Source organism: Sebastes umbrosus, chromosome 8 (genome assembly GCF_015220745.1).
Source record: "Sebastes umbrosus isolate fSebUmb1 chromosome 8, fSebUmb1.pri, whole genome shotgun sequence".
Lineage (NCBI taxonomy): Eukaryota > Metazoa > Chordata > Actinopteri > Perciformes > Sebastidae > Sebastes > Sebastes umbrosus.
Genome location: NC_051276.1, coordinates 30,804,636 through 30,825,059, shown reverse-complemented (window position 1 = coordinate 30,825,059; position 20,424 = coordinate 30,804,636). Strand labels below are relative to the sequence as shown.

Here is a 20,424-nt window from a genome sequence, read left to right as displayed (position 1 = left end):
ATCATGTAGACTGAAGTATCAAGCTTTCACTGAATTTTGTGTGTTTGCGTCTGTGCTTGTGTGTGTGTGTGTGTGTGTGTGTGTGTATGTGTGTAAACAGTCCTAGTCTGGAGTGTGACAGCGGAGAAGACGACATACTGGGACATTCCTACCCGTGCTCGTCTGTAAAGAAGCGGTCCATCCTGCGATCCAGCTCAGGAGAGGAGAGGGACTCTTTCGACGCGTCACCAGACTTTAACCGCACACACTCTGACAGCACGTCCACGTCCACCAAGGTACACCCTCATTAAACATGTATTAAACATCCAACAACAGTGTTTTTCTCCATGTGTGTGGAATCCCATGTGGCCTGAGACAGAACGCCTGCAAAACTTCCCCTCCTGGTCCTCTCACTTCTTTATTCCAAACAACTAATTAAAACACTGTCTTAGTGATTATATTGCCCTCTAGGCAAGAGATTCAAGAGTTTTTGTTTAGTCTTACTGATTGCCTACTTCTATAAACTCATTAAATTGCGTGAGTTTGACCTGATTTTTGACAGCTGACAGATAAGCAGGCCACCTGTGTAGAGTCTGTTTCCACATTCTTTCATTCAATTATCAATTAACATTTTGCTTTGCAGCAGGACCTATAGTAAAAATGCATTACAAGCACAATAAATCACCAAAAACTCAAAACATGTATTGCAAAGTAAAGCACATTACAACAGACACAGTCTGCTTTACAGACAATCATCAATTGATCAGCCCAGACTGTCAACAGCTCAATAATGTGAACAAAAAATCAGATAAATTGAGTTTCCTGTTCACAGAATTGAACCTGTTGAACTTCTGCTTACTCTGTTCCTTCTGATCCGCTTCCTCACCCAGAACCCAGAGGAAGCCGAGGTTCGCCTGCGCTCTTATTCCTACTCCTCCCCCAAGGCGAAGCCGTCGCGGCCGCTGCTAAACCGAGACGCCACCATCACTGACCTGGCAGAAGGTGAGTGAACTTTGACCTCTTCGCCCCTGTGACCTTTCTGTTCCCAGGAACCAGCTGAATGGACACATGTGCCACATGTCTAACGGGGGGGAGGACCAGGCAGGTGTCATAAATCAACTGAATAACCTCTATAAAGTATATGTGTGTTTAGCGTCAGCTCTGCTTTGATACAGCGCCACTACTCGCGTGCGAGTGCGCAGCATTAAGGCCGTGCTTTGTCCCGTCTAGATGGTGCATTCAGCAGCAGCGGTCGTTCTCTACTTCAAGCTTTATCTCTCTCTAAATCCCTCTCTCGTCTCAACCAAGTTAGTAAGTACAAGAACAGCTTCAAACGGCAAATTAGGCGCTGCTGGTCGGCCGGTGAATACACTCCAGTGTGTCTTTCCTCTCTTTCTGGTGAACCGTGGGATAAACTGGTGATTATCAAGGGCTGCACAATTAACAGGCATATCTGGTATATTTAAACTTTTCTTGACCCAGTCCTGACCCTTTATACAAGATGGAAAAACTGGAGTAAGTTCGGAGATTGAATTAGCTTTGTTTTCAGGGAGAAACCCAATAACCTTGCTGCACATTTCTGCTGTAAAATGATTTCCCCCGATTTGATTTCACACAATTTTGCAAAACAACGATGTTTCTCATTGTGGCCCAAATTGTGCAGCCCTTTTATCTGTGGTAAGATTTTGATTTTTGGTGGTGAGTGCGGCACTCACATTGTGCAATGCGCAAACCACTGTCTCAGAGAAAAACATTCATTATTATTTTGAATTGCTAAAAAATCAAGAGCAGACTTTCTCCAAAGCTTGATGTCGCATTTTTTCAGTCATCCAGACTCCTGTAATTTATACGATGACTGACAAGTAGAAGTCTGAATCTTTAAGACTGTGCCTTTTTTAATATCCTGAGACTTTGGAAAAATACTCTCTACAGCACGTAAGTCTTATAAATCATCTGAAGGAGGAGTTGTTTCTACCCCGAGGGTTTCTTTTCTGCTTCCATTTTGGTGCATATTTAGTTTCCCTCTTGGTTTTTCCATCTTTGGTGTCATCTGGTTTTTCAAGGCAAACTCTTGTGCTGTGTTTGGTTTCTCTCTGTAGGGGTTTGCTGGATCCAGAGTGTTTCAGGGATTCTTGTATTTGCTTCTGAATTCTGATTGGGGATGGTGGTTTTTAACGCCCTTGTGTGATTCACTTAGAATCTGTAATAATGTCTTTGTGTCGTGTATTTCTGGCTCATTCATTTGCCTGTCCTTGTTGCTCTACTTTACAGAGCAGAGAGCATTCAGCCTGACTGAGACTGCCAGAGAAAAGAGGTAAAACCAGTGTGTCATATCATGAACGATCCACTCACTGCTCAGCCTCAGATGTTCCTCCCTTTTTAGGCAGACCAGTGTTGACCAGTGGTTAGAGATTGGCTTAAATGTGCCTACGTACAGTATGTGTGCGTTTTTATGTGTATCTCCAGTATTAAACCTGTGGTTGGGGTCTGAGTGTGCAGGATGTGACATGCTTCCTGTTGCAAGGCAGAGACCAGAATACGCTCTGATTGCAACCTCAAAATAACCATGAGTAAACAGCAAAACTCCCCCCGACTCCAGACCTCAGACACATCTAGATTAACACATCAATGACACTGAATTTGTAGTATAAACATATTGTAATATGTATTTTGGTACTGAAATTAACATTTGCTTTACAATCCTACCATGTGACACATTTTGCTTATTTTGTTTTCATTTCATAAATCCCACAATCCATGTTCATTTTATAGTTTATTTCACCTCACCGCCTCATAAATGTATCACGCGCTAATACATTTTGTCTGATGATAATAACCATGCATTGCTAACAGAGGAAACATTTTAGAAGATCACATTAGGCAATTTGATTATCATCTTACATCATTGGATTATTGCATTAGAATAGATCAAATTAATACTGCAATAATCACAACACCAGCCTTATCAGGCTCACTAACCATTTATGTCCTTCATAATGTCAGTTTCCATCCAGTGTTAACACTATGTGGATATTGCCTCTGCCTTAAAGGGTAACTTTGGTATTTTTCAACCTGAACCCTATTTTCCCATGTTTTTGTGTCTATATGACGAATAAGGACAATCATTTTAATGAATTAAAAGACGTTAGATAAAACGTTTTTCTTACATTTCGCTTGATCCGGTCTGTTTGTAATTGTGTCCAAGTCTAAGGAAGTCTCGTTCTGAATATCCGTATACTCTGGCTCAAATAAATACGGGCGGCAATCGAATTCAAAGTCCTCACATACATTGTTGAAATCATGTAAATATTCAGCCATGACAATGAAAATCTTTTAGGTAACACTAAGCTACGCTTTCTGTACTCCAACACAACAATCACTCGCGTTTCCACCGTGGTCGTATTCCACTATTCCACCATTATCTTCTGGCAACACGTCACCTCACCAGATTTCAGAACGAGACTTCTCCTTGAGCGAGACTCTTTCCATAATGTCAGACACTTATAATAACAATCAGAGCTTGTCATGGCAAAAACAAGCACTTTTAGGGGACGTTAAAGACAGGGCCAGCTTGCCCCAATAGGATTACATTGCAGCCCATAGCAGCTTCCGTCTGGAACGTTCTCCCTCGATGATGAACCAACTTCAGAAATCGTTGTCCCTGTTACTCAGTTAGACACAAAACATGGGAAAATAGGGTCCAGGTTGAAAAATACCAAAGTTATCCTCAAGTATTGGCTAAATCATTATATGATTTACTAAATCAGTAGCACAATTATCCACTCTCCACAAGTGGTCATCTTACATTTCCATACACGTTTTATAAGGCCCAGAAATGATTTGCAGACTCTAATCTTAGATGCCACACATATCATTAACATTGTGAGTCTCGTAACGAGCCGAAACGCAGCAACCTGGTCTGAGGTGTGTTATATCCACGCAGGATTTTGGGTTTCCGTAAGCGGGCCCAGTCAGCAGAGGAGGAGAGCAGCGCATCGCTCCAACACCTCACCCTCACAGAGTTCCTCAAAGAGTATGTTTCCACCAAAACGGCCTCGCAGCCATGCATGTGTGGCTTAACTCATTCTAACACCGCCGTAAAACCATCCCATTAACCACATGGATTCTTTGCAGCTGCAGGTCGTGTCTGGAAGGTAACCCCCAACTCAAGCGAGACTTGCCACCCGACGACCTATCCTAACCTCAACCATCTCGCGATAGATTTGCAACTTGGGGGTTACTTTCTAGACACAACCCTGTATTTGCTCACATGTGAATCCTCAGAAGCAGATTATATTAACACTTTTTATGTCGGGTCACAGTATATGTTTGATGTGACATTGCATGTTTCTCTTCTTTACATTTTGTTGCCTTTCACCTGGAATGTGTCATGCAACTCGCATATGCTGCTGTAAATAGTTGACACATCGTTAATTGCATCTTGCCAAGGTCATACTATAAATAGTACCCTCTAGAGTCCATAGTGACTTCCAAGCATGCCAAGCATGTTGTTAAGAGTAATAGTCTGTAGACCGGGGGTCCTGGAAGACTGTCTGGACATTCTTTCATTCCAGCATGACACCGATGTACCTGATTATCCAATAAATTAAAAAAATAATAATGATTTGTTTTATAAAGAGTGTGCATGTTGGGCTGGAATGCTGCAGTCTTCCACAGGCCAAAAATGATGGTAGGAGTTGTGATGGCTACTGACTGAAATGTTCACACTGAAACAGGATTGAGGATGAGGAGTGGGATAAATACATAATCCCATCTAAGGTCGAGTCAGAGAAGTACAAAGTGAGCCGGACCTTCAGCTTCCTGAAGAGCAGGATGTCCAGCACTCGCAACAAGACCAAGGTGAGACAAGAACACAGTGGAAAATATGATTCCTCCTACATGTGTTTAAGACATGATTGAGAAATCCCCTATAGTTGAAGGCTGGAAAAGGCCTCCCGGAGTAGTGCAGTAAAAGGGTTTACCACCTCGCAGACGGGCCAGGTCAGAATTCCTGCGCTGGGGAGCTATTGTCTGTGTGCGGTGCCTTTATTTGGCGAGGGAGAAAATTCCCTCTCCTCAGGTCTTAGCAACGGGACACAGTGAAAATATCCTCTTACATAATGCGTAGCCCCCCACCACACAGCGTGAGGAGCCAAAACACATTCCATAGTACGATCTAAATCTTATAAACACTTGTGTTCAAGAACATGTTTCCATGTATGCACAAACACACGATGCACATGAACGGTCAAAAAAACAAACACACACTCTTAGACTTCCTTGTAAAGTTTGATAAGAAAATAAACATGGCGCTATCACACACATACACAGAGGAATCCCCCTAATGCCCCCCTAAGGATAAAGCAGCAGCCGTCCCCATGGACCTTAACAAAGTAAACAGAAAAGCTCACTCAGAGGCCCCTTTATCTCAACTAACTCCACTTTAACAGGTGCGTTTCAGCAAGAAGATGACCGCTCTATGCCTCTTTGTGCCTGCTGCTCTGAGTCACGTTGTTTCTACTCTGCTGGTTTACATGATATTGTGGCATCGACTGCAGTAAATGTCAGCTGAATTAGTAGGTTTTAAATATTTACGACTTGCGTTTCAGGTGAAGGGGAAAGAAGTGAAGGAGGGAAAGGAGAAGTCAGGAGCCGCTAATGGACACCAGTTTGTTCCCGTGTCTCCATCTGGTCCTGCTCTCTGTGTGGCCTGTGATAAGTCTGTTTCTGGGAAGGAGCTGGTGCAGTGCTCCAGTAAGTATTATACTGTCAGTACTGTTGTTGTTTTATGTCCTGTGGTGGCTGAACTGTTTAGGGTTTGTGTAAATGTCTTCGCCCGGCCCGTGCTGCCTTGATGTTTTGTTTAGCAGAAGACATGAAGTCTGTTTTCTTGCTCTCGCAAAGTCGACATCGATCGTGAGGAGCCGGGCCGTTTGACAGCCATCTGGACACTGAATCCAGAGATGTGGTAATTTTGTTTATTATCAGTTAACTGATGAAATTAACTGGGTTTTCATTTGTTTTTGTCTGTAGACTGTTTCCTGAATGTCCATAAAAACTGTCGAGAGTCTGTTGCAGCCTGTGGAAAGGTAACCACCAACATCACACACTTCATTTCATCTCAGATCCAACAATGTGGTGTCATTAAGATATTTGCAATAATGTAAATAGTCATACTTGAGCTTCTTTTTAAATGTTCCGTGTCAAACAATCTCTGAGAGAGAAACCATTAAAGGGGAACTCCACCAATTATAAACATAAAGACCTTTTCAAACTTCACAACGTAAACATTCTAAATGGGCCCCGTTGTATTTCCTGTTGCAATGTTTGTTAATGCATTAGCTGACAGGAAGTAGACTTGGACCAAAGCTGTTGCCCTAGCAACAGAATGGTTGAAAAGGTCTATAGGTCAGTTTACTTGTCATAGTGAGCACTACTCAGCTTGTGAAAACAGGTGAATCGTGTCTTCTGTGGCATCTCAGCTTGAAGACTCTACATTTATAACAAAAAATATGCTATAGATGGCATTATGGGAAATGTAGGGTCTAGCATTATTGGAGCTTGATCTGTACCAAGGACTAAAAGCCAGAATATCTTGGCCTCTGCTGCTTCAATTTTAAACATCAACTGGAGTAACCCTTTACTGCCTCAATAGACCAAAGACTTGTATTGTATTTTGAATTGAAGGTGCCCTGTGGAGTGTTTACATTCTTTAGATTCTCACTAAAACACATTTTGTGTGTTACTAAGACCTAACAAATCCTCATTATACATCTGCTTACATAAGTCTTTAAATATTTAAAATCCTGCATTCTTACCTCCGCCAAGGACGCTTTTGTTTTTGGTTCGGTATGTTGGTTTGTTTGTCAGCAGGATTATAGACAAACTACTGGCACGATTTTCATGAGATTTGGTGTAAGGGTGCAGCATGGGCCAAAGAAGAACCCATTAAATTTTGGAGCGGATCCAAGTCACGGGGCGGATACACGCATTATTTTTCACTTATGGAAACGGTCTGCGCTCTCCGAGTGATCTACCCAGTTCACATACTGTACATGTTTACTAGCTTGCAGTCTTCTTTTTCACTGCCTTTTTTTAGCGCATTTGTACGTTTCTTGGCGCGATGTCAGCAAAATAGCATCAAACCATCACCTGCACGTTCGCCCAATTGCACCAGTGTCCTTGTGCGTTTGCATGATACAAACAAAACGGGGACCCACTCGTAGAAACACTACTAGTGGACAAAAACTCCACAGGTTGCCTTTAAGTACACAGTTAACACTTTCTGAACTCAAAACCTGTCACTCTCATGTATCAAACTCTCCACTCAATGTTTTCTGAATCCTATAAGTTCACATATGATCTCAAAATCCGTGTTGGGAAATGTTAGAGATCATCTGTAACTGTCAACCAACCATGTCCAGTGGTCTGAGACGCGTGCTGTGTGGAAGCAACATTTCCCAGTTCAAATCCAGCTTCTATCGCAGGTCATTCCCTCCGTCTCTCCGCGTGTTTCCTGTCACACTCGGTTGTGCCGTCACATAAAGGCAAAATGCCAAAAAAAGAAATGAATCAGTTACTGAAGCAGAGGCAGGCTGACGGGAAGCGGGTACAACAGGAAGAGTAAATTCCAAAGGAGACAAAGGAACTCCTGGAATGTGTTGAACATCTCAAACTGATGATGTATGACAAGATGTATAACAACAGTTCTCTTCAATGGTTTTGTTTAGGCACAAATTGAATCCGGTATTGATTGAATTTATTGTGTTGCAACCACAACAACTTAATATTTAAAGGGCAAAGACTATGATTTACAGCTGTTGATGTTGATATGATTATGTGTTTCCTCAGAAGCCGCAGGAGAGGAATGCATTGCTGATGAAAAGCAAGACCTTGTCTCTCCCACACAGTGAGTCAGATATTACAGTGTGTCCCCCCTCCCGTAGTGTCCTCCCTTGGTCTTTGATTAAGTTTTTTACCTGTCCTCCCTTGTTTCTGCTGTAGCAGATTAAGAAAGCCATTGCCCCCTCTCTCCCGTCTTCCCTGTTGTTCTTTCCCTGGTAGAGAAAAGTTAAATTTTAATCTACCTCAGTGGGGGATCTGGCCTGGATTGTGTTTATGTGTGTGTTTGTGCGTGAGCACCAAAGTGGAGTGTTTCTCTTGCATTGGCAGGGTCATTTCAGTCCTTAATGTGAAGCTCTGTGTCTTCAGTGTTTGATGTCTGACAAAAGTGTCAAGGTCAAACACAATCAGCTTCGATTACAACAGCATATTGTCACAACTGTCAGCTGCATGCCCAGTGAAACAATGAAAGATAACTGCAGACTTCCTCACAGCTTTATTATTCGGTTACTGTTACATTCAGTGACGACATGGATATAAACAAAGCAGGATGACGTGTGGAGCAGTTGTTTGTGGAAGGAGAAAGCCTCCAAGATGTGACTGATTCCTCTTCCTGCTCTTTTTCCTGGTCCAGACTCTGTGAAAGAAAACTCTCCCGCCTCCATTTTCTCCTCTTCGTCTTCACTTCCAACGACGACCAGAGAGAAGAGAGAAACAGTCGCCCCTCTCTCCAAAAGCCTCTCCATCTCTATAGACAGCAGGTAGGATGGCAGTGTTATCATTAGACTTCAATACATCCATCCATCCATTAAAAATGAATTGAATTAATCTGGATTTCAGTTAGCTTTTGTTTCTAGAAAATGCTGAAGTTAATAAAACCTTAGTTCACAATCCTCCACCGCCATGCAAACACTCTCTTTGTCTTCAAAAAAGATCTAACTAATTTGTTTTGTGTCTGTACAGACGGCTGAGTGACGCAGCAGGCGTGGACAGTGAGTGCAGCGTGACAGCTTGCACTAACAGCTCATTGTCTGATGAGGGAACGCCGGTCACAGCGACTCCCCCATCGGCCGAGCCGCCAATCACCACGCAGGGTGAGGAAAACAAGCTTATATCATATTTAATAATAATTTGTCACACCTACACACACACATTTCTCAATGGCCTATGTTCCCTAGAGGAGCAATGGGCTTAAGTCAAGTAAGTCGAGACAAGGGCGGCAACAATTAATCGATTAGCTGATTAATCCACAACAATTTTGATAATTGATTAATTTGGTTTGAGTAATTTTTTAAGAAAGAAAGTAAAAATTCTCTGATTTGAGTGTCTTAAATGTGAATATTCTCTGGTTTATTTTACTCCTCTATGAGAGTAAACTGAATATCTATTGGCTGTGGGAAAAACAAGACATTTGATGACGTCATCTTGGGCTTTAGGGAAACATTGATCTACATTTTTCACCATTTTCTGACATTTTATAGATCAAACCACTAATCGATTAATTGAGGGAATAATCAACAAATTAATCGACAATGAAAATAATCGTTGCAGCCCTACACACACACACATAACGCTGAAAATTACTGTTGAGTGGATTGTGATTCATAAGAAAGACATTATTCATCATTTCTGTCCCTACAGATGCCGTTGATGCTCCTCTAATGAGCGACCTGTCAGCTGACCTGCTGGGACTTGACGTGGAGTCGTGGAGTCTGGCGGTCACGCCGGAGTTTTGCAGGCAACTCGACAGGCGCACCATTAAACGGCAGGATGTTATTTACGGTGGGACAATTCTTCTTAATTCAGTATTTTATATGCGTGTGAGGTGATTTGGAATTGATCTAAATGGTTTTTAAATGCTCTGCTTACTGGCAAACATAACGGTGTACACCATGCTCTCCAAGTCTAAGTTGGAAGCCTACAATACTTCAGATTTATTACACACATATTTTGGAGAAATCTGTTGAAATGAGTTACTGAAGCAATTTTGTAGCCACTTGCTGTTCCGCGTGGATTCAGCCAAACATTAGCAATCCCATAATCCACTCTTCATTGCCCCCGTGTAGAGTTGATGCAGACAGAGCTGCACCACATCCAAACCCTGACGGTCATGTCGGAGGTGTTCAGGAGAGGCATGCTGGAGGAGCTGCAGCTTGACTGGGACTGTGTGGCCCGGATCTTCCCCTGCCTGGACCCCCTGCTGCTCTTCCACAAAAACCTCTTCGGAGCGCTGCAGGAACGCCGACAGGCTGCGACGCAACCTGAGAACCCGCGTAATTACCTCATCCATCAGATAGGAGACATTCTACTTCAGCAGGTTGGTGAAGATGGATTCATGCACATAAACACACGCAGATACATGTCTGTAGTTGACCCTCTTACGGCCTCTTTCTCAGTTCTCAGATGAATACGCTGAGAAGATGAAGCAGGTGTACGGAGAGTTCTGCAGCCATCACACCGAGGCCGTCAACGTCTTCAAAGAGCTGCAGCAGCAAAACAAAAAACTGCAAAACTTTGTCAAAGTAAGCTTCTGCTTTCAGACCTCTTGTGCTTTTTAAATAAGGGATTTACAGTAAAAAAGTCTTGATTGTACTAATTATGATGTTAACCTCTCTGCTCACAGCAACAGAGCTTTAACACTCTGGTCAGACGGAGAGAGGTGCCAGAATTTATCCTGCTGGTCACTCAGCGCATCACCAAGTATCCAGTGCTGCTGGAGAGGATATTACATTACACTCAGGGTACGTCAGCTCTACTGTGTCCCAAACAAAACTGTAAACACATGCTACTCCTAAGTCTGTTACATATTCTGTGGAAACAACAACACAAAGGGCAAGGCAGGGGGCATTTTTATGCTCTTGTATAGCACAATGTAAGACTAAAATTTGTAACATGATCCAAATATTTGCTGCAACATTGCATGTTTCAGGCCAGACTGTTGCATGAAAAGTACTAGAGACTATATTAACTACAAATATAGAGGTTATTTCCTGTGTTCAGCATCAAAGTGTCATACTAACTAAAATATTTCACTCATGTTGCTGTTTTTAAATAGCCTGCTTGATTATGATATTTGCTTTCCATGATCTGTCAATTAGTTGATGGATAAAGAAAGCCAATCTGTATACAATTTGCAGTGTAAGAGCTGAGGTGTGCTAAACACTTCTCTTTGTGTACCTGTGCTTTGTGTGGAATATATAAAGAACCTGAACTATGCAAGCAGATGCCATTCTTTGCCTCTCCCTATGTTTTGTTTCTCGCTCGCAGCGGACTGTACAACTCTCAGTTGTTGAATTGGTGCACAAGGACTTATATCGTGCGAGTGGCAGTTAATATCTGCATGTGTGAAATAATATAATTTGCTCGTGAGCATGTTTTATCATGCTCGCAACATATGACATATATCTGACGCCATACTAAACGTCTGAACTTTTTATTTTTCCTTTGAGTGCTGTAAAGAAAATTGTAAAAACAGTGTTTTATAGAGGGTAAAATATTATTTTAATGTGTGTAACCTCTCTGTTACCGCTTCACCTCCACAGAGGGAAGTCAGGAACACTCTGACCTGTCTAGTGCCCTGGCTCAGATCCGCGACGTCATCGCCACAGTGGACCTGACTGTGAATAAGAACGAGAGGTGTCAGGAGCTGCAGGAAGTGCTGGCCCGGCTGGAGAACAAGAGCTTCGCCAAGCTAAAGAACGACAAGGTGTTTCGCAAACAGGACCTGCATAGCAAAAACAGGGAACTGCAGTATAAAGGGCTGGTCTACTGGAAGACCGCCACGGGACGTCTAAAAGGTGTGTATGAGATCATCATCTGTGCCATAAGAACTTTAGAGTTTAACACACAACCAGTCTACATGTATTTCTACTCTTCTGTTCTCAGATACTTTGGCTCTGCTGCTCACAGACGTTCTGGTTTTCCTACAAGAGAAAGATCAACGCTTTGTATTTGCTGCTGTGGTAAGCTTGGACCTGAAGACATCTTGTCCAGCTGTTTATCCATTTCTCTCCATCCTTTAACCCCGTGGTTCCCAATATGGGGTCTGGACTTGTCTGGATAACTGAAATCATAATAACACACTTACTGGATAATTTATACAAAAGTCTGTATATAAAGCTATTTAAAAAGATATATCTCTTTGCTACTCAGTAGGTCACATTGTGTTTAAACCTGATATCTGTGCACTAATAGTATTAGTATTATATTACTTCTAGAATTACATTCCAGTGTTGGCTGCGTAGGATTGTTTCGGACTCGTGTGATCCAAACATTTCCAATAACTCCAGAGCGTTGTAAAGTCCTAAAGTCAACATTTATTGAAAAAAGATAGATGTAATCATTTTTGAAGATTCACAACATGTTTTAGCTAATGAAATATTCTGCTTCAATCCATATTTGTTGGCGTTTAGCCTTTCAAAAACATTTCACTGAGGTCAAAAACCTGTTTGCTCTCCCGCTTGTCGCACACAAAGGGAGGAACACACCTGTATTAACGGGGCGGTCTAGCAGCAATCTAACAACACCATAAATTACATTTATTGAACCACAATAACAAAAAATCTATTTTGGCTCTAACACTATTATAGTGAATTAATGTAAAGTCTTTACAAAAAGATATTAGGTATCTGCATTCGGTCCGTCAAGACGTCATCGCTTCATTTATATTAACGAAACTGACGAGTTCTATTCATTGAAGAAAGTTGATTTAATTAAAAAAGATCAACTGAATCAGGGAGGGGCGAGGGGATCAGCTTTTCTTAGATAAAAGTAGGGAGGGCTTCTAAGAAAATAGGTTGGGAACCACTACTTTAATCCATCTTCATGGGTTTCATCTGATTTTTCAGGACCAGAAGCCTCCTGTTATCCCTCTGCAGAAGCTCATTGTCAGAGAAGTCGCCAATGAGGAGAGAGGGATGTTCCTCATCTCCGCCTCCTCAGTGGGACCGGAGATGTATGAAGTTCACACCACCACCAGAGACGAGAGGAATGCGTGGATGAGACACATACGACAAGCTGTAGAGAGGTGTGTGTGTGCACATGCATGTGGTTAATGTGTGTATGTGTGTGTGTTACTTATTATCTAACCGACTGATTTACCTGACAGTTGTCCTGAGGAAGAGGAGGAGGAGGAGCGAAGTGCTGAGACAGAGGAGGCCAGGCGAGTGGCAGAAGTGAGAGTTCAGAAGATCACCAAGTTCCAAGGTGAAAACATTTTTATCTGTCATCCGTTCTTCTTTGTGAAACATCGCATCATTCTCTGAGAGAACCACAAGTCCTAATCTTAGTGTTTGTTTTGTATAGAGACACTGTTGGGTCAGGACCAGCAAATCTGCAACAGCCTGGAGGAGAAGTTACAGCTTTATGCTGAGCTCACAGAGTTAACCCTCCGTTCACCAGAAGCTGTACCTCACCGCCATCTGCTGGTACAACCAGACGCCGACAGTGAGACTCCACGACAGGCCTCCTCGCTGCTCACAGCTGCACTCAGAGAAGGTGAGAAAAGCTGCTGAATGGTGCAAGCTGTATGATTCTGCAGTCACGCTGCATATATCAGGTCCAGAACATATTTCACAAGCCTACACACAACAACACAGATTTTAAAATACAAAACATATTTAGGGTGGGAGAAAATCTATTTTGGTGGACAGTCTAAATAAAATCAATATGTGTGAAACACTTAATATATCTAACATTGTAGTATTTTATACACAGAGCTGACCCCCTTGCTGATTAGGGGTCGCTAAGCAGCATTATTGAGAAGGAAACCCCGTTTTTATACTAATGCATACAGGATATCTTAAACAAATGATATCCATTCCTTAAAGCCCCTGGTGCATAGCAACGGTTAGGGCTGCCACGATATCAGATTTTCACTACACGATTATCGTGGCCAAAAGAATTCAAAATAACAATATTAATGTGATATCTATAGAAAATAAAAATAAAAAATTAAAATAATGCTCATCTTTAACTTTGTTTATTGTGCGTTTTGTCTCTTTTTTTGGCAAATTAAATACACTCAGAATTTGAGTGTAATGAGAGAGAGTCTGTAACCATAACTGTATATATAAACTGATTTAAGAGGTGCTGGATTATTGGCACATATCAATATCTCATTTTTAAATATCACGGTTACTGTCAATACCGATATATCGTGACACCCCTAGCCACGGTACCTCTTTTCAGGACTGTGTTCCCATATGCAGACCATACTTTATTGACATTTCCCTCTCTGTCCTGTTAGTTTTGTCGCACCTGTAGATGTCATGGCAAATAAAGCGCAGCTATAATTAGAAACATTAATGGTGGCTGCAACCCATTTCATTTTGCCATTTCCAGGTCCGTGTTCACTGTGTACGGTTTCCTGTGACGCTTAAATTAGGTGATGCAATCATAACTTTTATTAGTTAATTCTATTAGGCTTTTCCTGCTATAACAAAGTCAAAATGTCTGCTATGAAAAGGTCGATTGGGGCTGTACAACTTGCACCTTTATCATTCTTATCTGTATATTGAGTTTGGTAATATATAATTTCCTTGCACAGCTCAGCCCAACCTGAGCACTAATCAGCTAAAATAAGAGAAAACTCCTATGGGGGCATGCATGACTTTTAATCAAGATGCAGCTTTGCAATGTACTGCATATAACAAATAGATATTGAACATTTGTTTTAATTAAAATTGTGCATTAGAGTGACAAACTTCAATAGAATGACTCTGCAAATATCAATATGAAACATACAATAGTGTAGGAAACAACATAAAAGTGCAACTGAATAATTAAACAAATTATTAAAAGTATACTATATCACTACATTGTATTATTTAGGTTTGTGTTATTGTCATTGTGGGTTGGAATTTGGAAAACAGACTCACAGAATACTGACATGAGTTTTGCTTCTTCTGCAGCGGAGAACCTGATCACCATCCTGCAGGCTCGTGATGACCTTACTGTAAAAACTCAGAGCTCTCCGGTCCGAGGACCCGAGTGCTGCAGCTACAACAGCCACGGCAGCAGCATTCAGGAGTCTCCCTCTGAGCGTGAGTCACAGATATAATTCTGAATGTCATTTTGTGATGTTTGTCCTCAAGTTGACATTGTTATCACACATTACTCAACCTTTACCGATGCAGGTGAACCACATGGGCTGTTATGTGCAGGCAGTGACATATACTTCTTCTTTTCTTGTTGCTACAGCGGATTATCTGAGCACGCTCAGTATGAGCTCCACCTCTCTTGGATCCGACAGCGAGCCGACGGGGATGGACTGCGTGTTGTGGAGCTCTGCCGTCGAACTGAAAAGAGGAGACACCAAAGGGACACTATTAAAGGTTCATCCACCGTAGTTCCCCATGAGCAATGTTTGTTAATACAATAAATATGCATTATCGTTCCCCTGTAATAACACAGTTTTCTGTAGGTGGCAGAGAGCGTTCAGAGTCTGACTCAGCTTCTCTATAGTCTGCAGGTAAGGAAAGACACAAGTTTCAGTATCTGTAGCTGAATGCATGAGTGAATATTTGGCTTTGTGAAAGGACAGGATTAGTAACTGGAGGTGTCTCCTCCTTGTGTTGGCAGGCTGCTGTGACCCTCCAGGACAGCTGCTATGAAGTCCAAAAACTCCTTCTTCAGGAGGGAGAAAGACCTCAGCTCCGAACCCTCACTTCACTCCAAAACAGTCTGGTATGACATTCATGTCAAGATAAATATCTTCACCATATGCATACCAGTGCATCAGTGTTTCTAGGAAGTTAGACTACAATTGAGTGAAATAATGACATAACGTGTTTAACCGTTGTTATCCAGGAGCAGGAAAAGCAGAGGAGCATCGATAAGAAGAAAGAGGAAGTAGAAAAGAAGGGTTTAGAGAGGAAGAAAGAAGAGGTGGATGAGGTGCAGAAACTCCATGTGAAGCTGAAACAGGAGCAGCAACGCTGGGACAAAGAGTGTCTGGCCAGAGAGAAACAGCAGGTGAGCCTCATGCCGATGTTCTGAGTTGTGCTCTCATCTGTCTCTTTCTGTTGTCAACAACACCTATGACCTATGAATTCACCTCTCTCTGATCAGATATCTTGAGATATCATCAGTACGTGATGTGCAGAGCTGTTCACATGCTATTTTGTTGTGAAGTGTTGTAACTTCCTTTTCCTCTCCTTTAACCACACCTGGGAGTTTCCCCCTGAACATAAGGCTTGCTGTTTAACTACTTTCTAAACATTTGCAAAACATATACTTTTATATATAAAATGCAACATCTGGCAGCAATGCATTCCTGTCTGTCAGGGTTATTGTTTGTGAGTAATTTGGAGTCTCCTCTCATCTAATCTCAGTATGAAATGGTGTATTTTGAGAGAGGCTAATTTTTTTTGTCATTGTAGAGGTACAGCGTAACAATACCACAATGTTGCATCAACACATCCATTGAATCCCCCGTTAACATAGCTTGCCCACATTCTTCTAGCTTTGTCCATGAATACATGTTGTAAAGTCCATATATTAATTGTTTGTTGTTTAGTAAAATTAATCATATGTATTAATATTGCCATAGAAAGTATGTCAAGAAAAAAATGCACTGAGTCGTTTTTTTATAGAGCGTGATGGTTTGCATCGCACAGAAAACATTTTCTTTACATTCGTAAACCAGCAAAAAGGTTACATTGTTGTTGATTTGATGATCTCAATGAAGATTATCAATCAAAAGCAATTATTTGGCCAACAAGGTATTTTGGTTTGAAGTAAATCTGATGTAGTGGAAGACGCCAACATCAGTGGACAACACAAAAATGTGATGTTTTAGATTGCTGCAACATTTTCTTCTATTGACCTCAATTTATTGTGCTGATTTTGATTTTAGATATGTTTGGAAACAGTCAGCAGACTCAGCAGATCGAGGGGGGAAATTGTTCCAAAGTGGTGCTAGGACAGTCTTTGGTTTTACGTTTGGCAAGCGATAAAGCCAACAGGTTTTGGTTGGAAATGGATGGTCAGTGGTGTAAGAGATTAGTAGCACGGAGATGAAGGTAGGAGCTAGGACATATAGTGCCTTATATAAGTTTTGCTTGTGTTTAGCTAAGTGCAGGAATAAGAAAAATACACAAACAAATAATAAAATGAACCCAAAAATAAGGAATAGATCACTAAAAGCTGTTAAAATGTGATAGGTTAGGTTGATCCTTTAACTACTATCGAACACCCAATTTGAGCGTGAAGTTGCAGTAATGGTACTGTATCATATCATTATAACCACAGGAAAAGAGCTAACCGATACTGAGCTAAAGAGATAACCGGTGCCTGAACTTCCTCATGTGAATGTGCCCTCTGTGTGTTTCCAGTGTGAGCAGGAGAGCGTGCTGGAGCAGCGAGAGCAGCAGTGCCTCCTGGAGGCCGAGCGTCTGCGCTGCGAGCGCGAGGAGCTGGAGGCTCAGCTGCTGGAGTATCAGCAAAATCTGGACCGACTGAGGGAGGGCCAGAGGAGTGTGGAGAGGGAGAAGGAGAAGATCGAAGCCCAGCAGAAGCTACTGCAGAGCTGGAGACACAACCGCCAGAGCAGCCTGCCTGTTACGATACCACTGGATGGATACAAGGTAAGAAAGGGAGGGGGCAGGAGAGACGGCAAGGTCAAAGTGCAGTCATGAGAGGGGGCAACGAGTGGATCTGAGGAATCAAAAAGCAAAAATAAAAACACTGTTAAGCAAACCATTTCACCTCTGCTTTCTTTGGTTTGAATGTCCTAGGTGCCCAGCCACAGCCGCTCAGGCAGCCTGGATGGTAACTGTTCGGTGTACGAGAACGAGGCGGCTGTACTCGCCTCCCTCCAACAGAACCACCTCCACCAGCCCGCCATCAACAACCAGCACCAGCGTCTGCTCTCTGTGCCGAGGAAGAACCACGACAGCCCTCTGAACAGCTCCAGCTACACCGCGAACCTCGGCCTCAGCGCCAGCCTCTACAACAGCCTCAACACCCTGCTGAGCCAGGCACACAACAAACAGCCTCCGGATGGTCTGACGTACCCAAACTACAGCAACAACCACGGCTGCTCCCGGCCTCTGAATGACTCCATCCACCCCTTCAGCAGCAGGGTCACCGCACCGCCACCAATGACCAACAACAGTAAGTGTGCTCATATTCCTTCCCAAAGACATGCAGCCATTTGTAAACCCCCCCATATAGCATACTGTACTGTTAGTAACAGTTAGTTTCAGCTCAGCTCAAAAACTCAAATCTTCCTCCAAAATATGATCTTCTAATTAAAGGAAAAGTGTGTAACATTTTGTGGGATCTATTAGCAGAAATGGAATATAATATTCATAACTATGTTTTCTTTAGTGTATAATCACCTGAAACTAAGAATCATTGTGTTTTCGTTAACTTAGAATGAATCCTTCATATCTACATAGGGAGCGGCTCCTCTTCATGGAGTCCACCATCAACAGACTCACGTTTTTCATTGCCCTCTCCCGGTTTCCTCCCAGGATCATAATTCTCCTGTATTTTTCCAAATTTATGACAAATTTTCAAACATTTTTTTCCTTTTCGTTCTCTCAACCTGTTTCTGGCATTGTACAGCATCTATAAGCCCTACTGTTTCCACCCGGACGACAATAGAGCGACACCAAAATGTAATTTCCTGCTGGAAGAGATGCTTGATACACAGCGTTCAGCACGAAAAGTTGGGCTTTGTTCGATGCAGCGAAAAGCCGTCGTGGCGCGGCGCTTGCCATTAGAAATAATGGGTTTCAGAGCGCAGTGGTGCCGTTGCGTCTGAAAGGACATAGGACTTCAGTGAGGACTTCAGTGAGTGAGAGAAGAAGAGGGAAGTGGAAAGTACTAAGAGAAAGAAATACTCAAGCAAGGGCAAAAAATGAATGAAGGAATGAAAACGGATGAATAGCCTATTAGTTTATGCCAGAGATTAACACAAATTCACGCCAGAGGGGCAAATTATTCAGTTTTCTTTCCTGAGAATTAAAAGTACGCCTATTAAACATAAGATGCCATTGCAGTGTACTTATTATTTTGTTATTTTCATTCTTTAAATGTCACCACAATGCAGGAAACAAAGTCTCTGACAAAAAAATTCAGAAAAAATTCAGAAAAATTAGAGTGGGGGTCTCAAGTTTGGCAAATATGTCCGCTATGTTGCTCAAAACCAAAACACTGGCTCTAGAGAGAGGCTTTCACATTTTTACGTTACCTGAAAGCCACCGCAGTTCTCCGACACGCTTGTGAAACTGCGGTAACGTGAGCCGTAGAGTGCAAAACCGTGGTACCACCAGCCGCCATCTGACTCCAGTTGCCCCTAAAATAGTGTTATTATGGTATGGATGGCTTAACGTTACCGCAGTCTCAGAAAGGGAGGAGTGAGCAGAGGGGTACTCTGTTGGTTACAATCTGCAACCACACCACTAGATACCGCCAAATCTTACACACTGTACCTTTTTCTGTTGTTCTCCTTCTAGCAGACTTCAGCCCGCCGTTGGACAGACGATCCCTGGGTCCCTGGAGGTCAGAGGTCACCGGTCACAGACTTTATGAGGAGGGCTACTCCTCGTCTCCCTCTCTCGCCCCCCTCCTCCATCCGCAGGCCTACCTCTCTCTTGAAGGACAGAACGGAGAGGAGGGAGGCGAGGAGAACATTGTCTATCTCTGAGACCCTTCGGAGAGAAACGAGCAATGCAAGCTGCCCGACATAGAACTGGACCGATAATATCTGTTGCTTGTATGCTTTCGTGTATAATGTGTCCGTTTGTTTTCATTTTGAAAAACCTGAATAATCAGATCGTTGCAGGGAGGAAGTCTACCCAGAAATATGTGCCTTTATCAGTGTATGTGACGGCCGTTAATCGTTCTCATCCTGCATCATGAAACCATTGTGCCTTTTGCAAACAAATTCTTTGTAAATCTGCTTTGATACCCGTGTTTTCACTTCTACTATGATTCTTTTTAGTATCCGTTGCACTTGTTTGATGGCCGAGAGGTGCATTTGTACCTCGAACACTGGGACCTAAAGCTCCAGGATATCAGGACAGAAGTATTGATGAGCACTTAGAAGAAAATGGAGATATTTGAGAAGCCAATCGGTCCCGTCCCCAAACTATGTATAGAGTGCTATTATTTCTCCATGTGATCTTTGATGATATTTATAAGGGATTGTGAGCATCTAAAAGACATCAAAGTATACTGACATTATTGTATAAATATTAAATATATGTATAGTTTTATGGAAAGGCTACCTATGCACACTGTTGGAGGAGGAAATTATATTCCTATTATTATTATTTTTCTCACTTAAGTGCCAAAAATCTTGCTGTCTGATACTGTAAGTGATTTCTGTAAAGTGTGTTTTCTGTTCATCTCCTTTTCTGATAATTTATTGTGTGTAAATTGCTTCATGCACTGTCAACATTAATAATATTTTTGTTTGATATGTGTTCTCTTGTAATAATCTCTGTAATCAGAATTGTGTTGTGCCATATTGATATTGCGATGTGTATAAAGCTATTGTGGCAAACATCTTGTTTTTAGTGTATTTTGCTTTGCGTGAAACACATTAAAGCAACATCAGTTTGACATTTACACTCCTCTCATTGGCTCTGA

The 20,424-nt window shown here is 42.2% G+C and overlaps 1 protein-coding gene across 5 annotated transcripts in view; it reads left to right on the top strand.

Moving 5' to 3' along the window:
• Nucleotides 1–20,397, top strand: part of LOC119493198 (rho guanine nucleotide exchange factor 28-like) — a 48,434-nt gene extending 28,037 nt beyond the window's left edge. For 2 of the 5 annotated variants that reach the window (XM_037778343.1, XM_037778346.1), the window contains 28 exons: nucleotides 101–275; nucleotides 870–981; nucleotides 1,210–1,290; nucleotides 2,251–2,293; nucleotides 3,923–4,012; nucleotides 4,716–4,839; nucleotides 5,589–5,733; nucleotides 6,013–6,068; nucleotides 7,831–7,888; nucleotides 8,456–8,582; nucleotides 8,785–8,915; nucleotides 9,463–9,603; nucleotides 9,888–10,138; nucleotides 10,218–10,343; nucleotides 10,445–10,562; nucleotides 11,364–11,618; nucleotides 11,707–11,783; nucleotides 12,669–12,847; nucleotides 12,929–13,026; nucleotides 13,126–13,317; nucleotides 14,733–14,864; nucleotides 15,022–15,155; nucleotides 15,245–15,292; nucleotides 15,403–15,507; nucleotides 15,631–15,795; nucleotides 17,157–17,408; nucleotides 17,559–17,937; nucleotides 19,287–20,397. In XM_037778343.1, coding sequence (XP_037634271.1) covers nucleotides 101–275; nucleotides 870–981; nucleotides 1,210–1,290; nucleotides 2,251–2,293; nucleotides 3,923–4,012; nucleotides 4,716–4,839; nucleotides 5,589–5,733; nucleotides 6,013–6,068; nucleotides 7,831–7,888; nucleotides 8,456–8,582; nucleotides 8,785–8,915; nucleotides 9,463–9,603; nucleotides 9,888–10,138; nucleotides 10,218–10,343; nucleotides 10,445–10,562; nucleotides 11,364–11,618; nucleotides 11,707–11,783; nucleotides 12,669–12,847; nucleotides 12,929–13,026; nucleotides 13,126–13,317; nucleotides 14,733–14,864; nucleotides 15,022–15,155; nucleotides 15,245–15,292; nucleotides 15,403–15,507; nucleotides 15,631–15,795; nucleotides 17,157–17,408; nucleotides 17,559–17,937; nucleotides 19,287–19,477 — 3,985 coding nt within the window. In that variant the 3' untranslated portion in view covers nucleotides 19,478–20,397. The remainder of the gene's footprint in view (nucleotides 1–100; nucleotides 276–869; nucleotides 982–1,209; nucleotides 1,291–2,250; nucleotides 2,294–3,922; nucleotides 4,013–4,715; nucleotides 4,840–5,588; nucleotides 5,734–6,012; nucleotides 6,069–7,830; nucleotides 7,889–8,455; nucleotides 8,583–8,784; nucleotides 8,916–9,462; nucleotides 9,604–9,887; nucleotides 10,139–10,217; nucleotides 10,344–10,444; nucleotides 10,563–11,363; nucleotides 11,619–11,706; nucleotides 11,784–12,668; nucleotides 12,848–12,928; nucleotides 13,027–13,125; nucleotides 13,318–14,732; nucleotides 14,865–15,021; nucleotides 15,156–15,244; nucleotides 15,293–15,402; nucleotides 15,508–15,630; nucleotides 15,796–17,156; nucleotides 17,409–17,558; nucleotides 17,938–19,286) is intronic. The other 3 variants (XM_037778344.1, XM_037778348.1, XM_037778345.1) reach the window with 3 other exon arrangements.
• The last annotated feature ends 27 nt before the right edge of the window (nucleotides 20,398–20,424 follow it).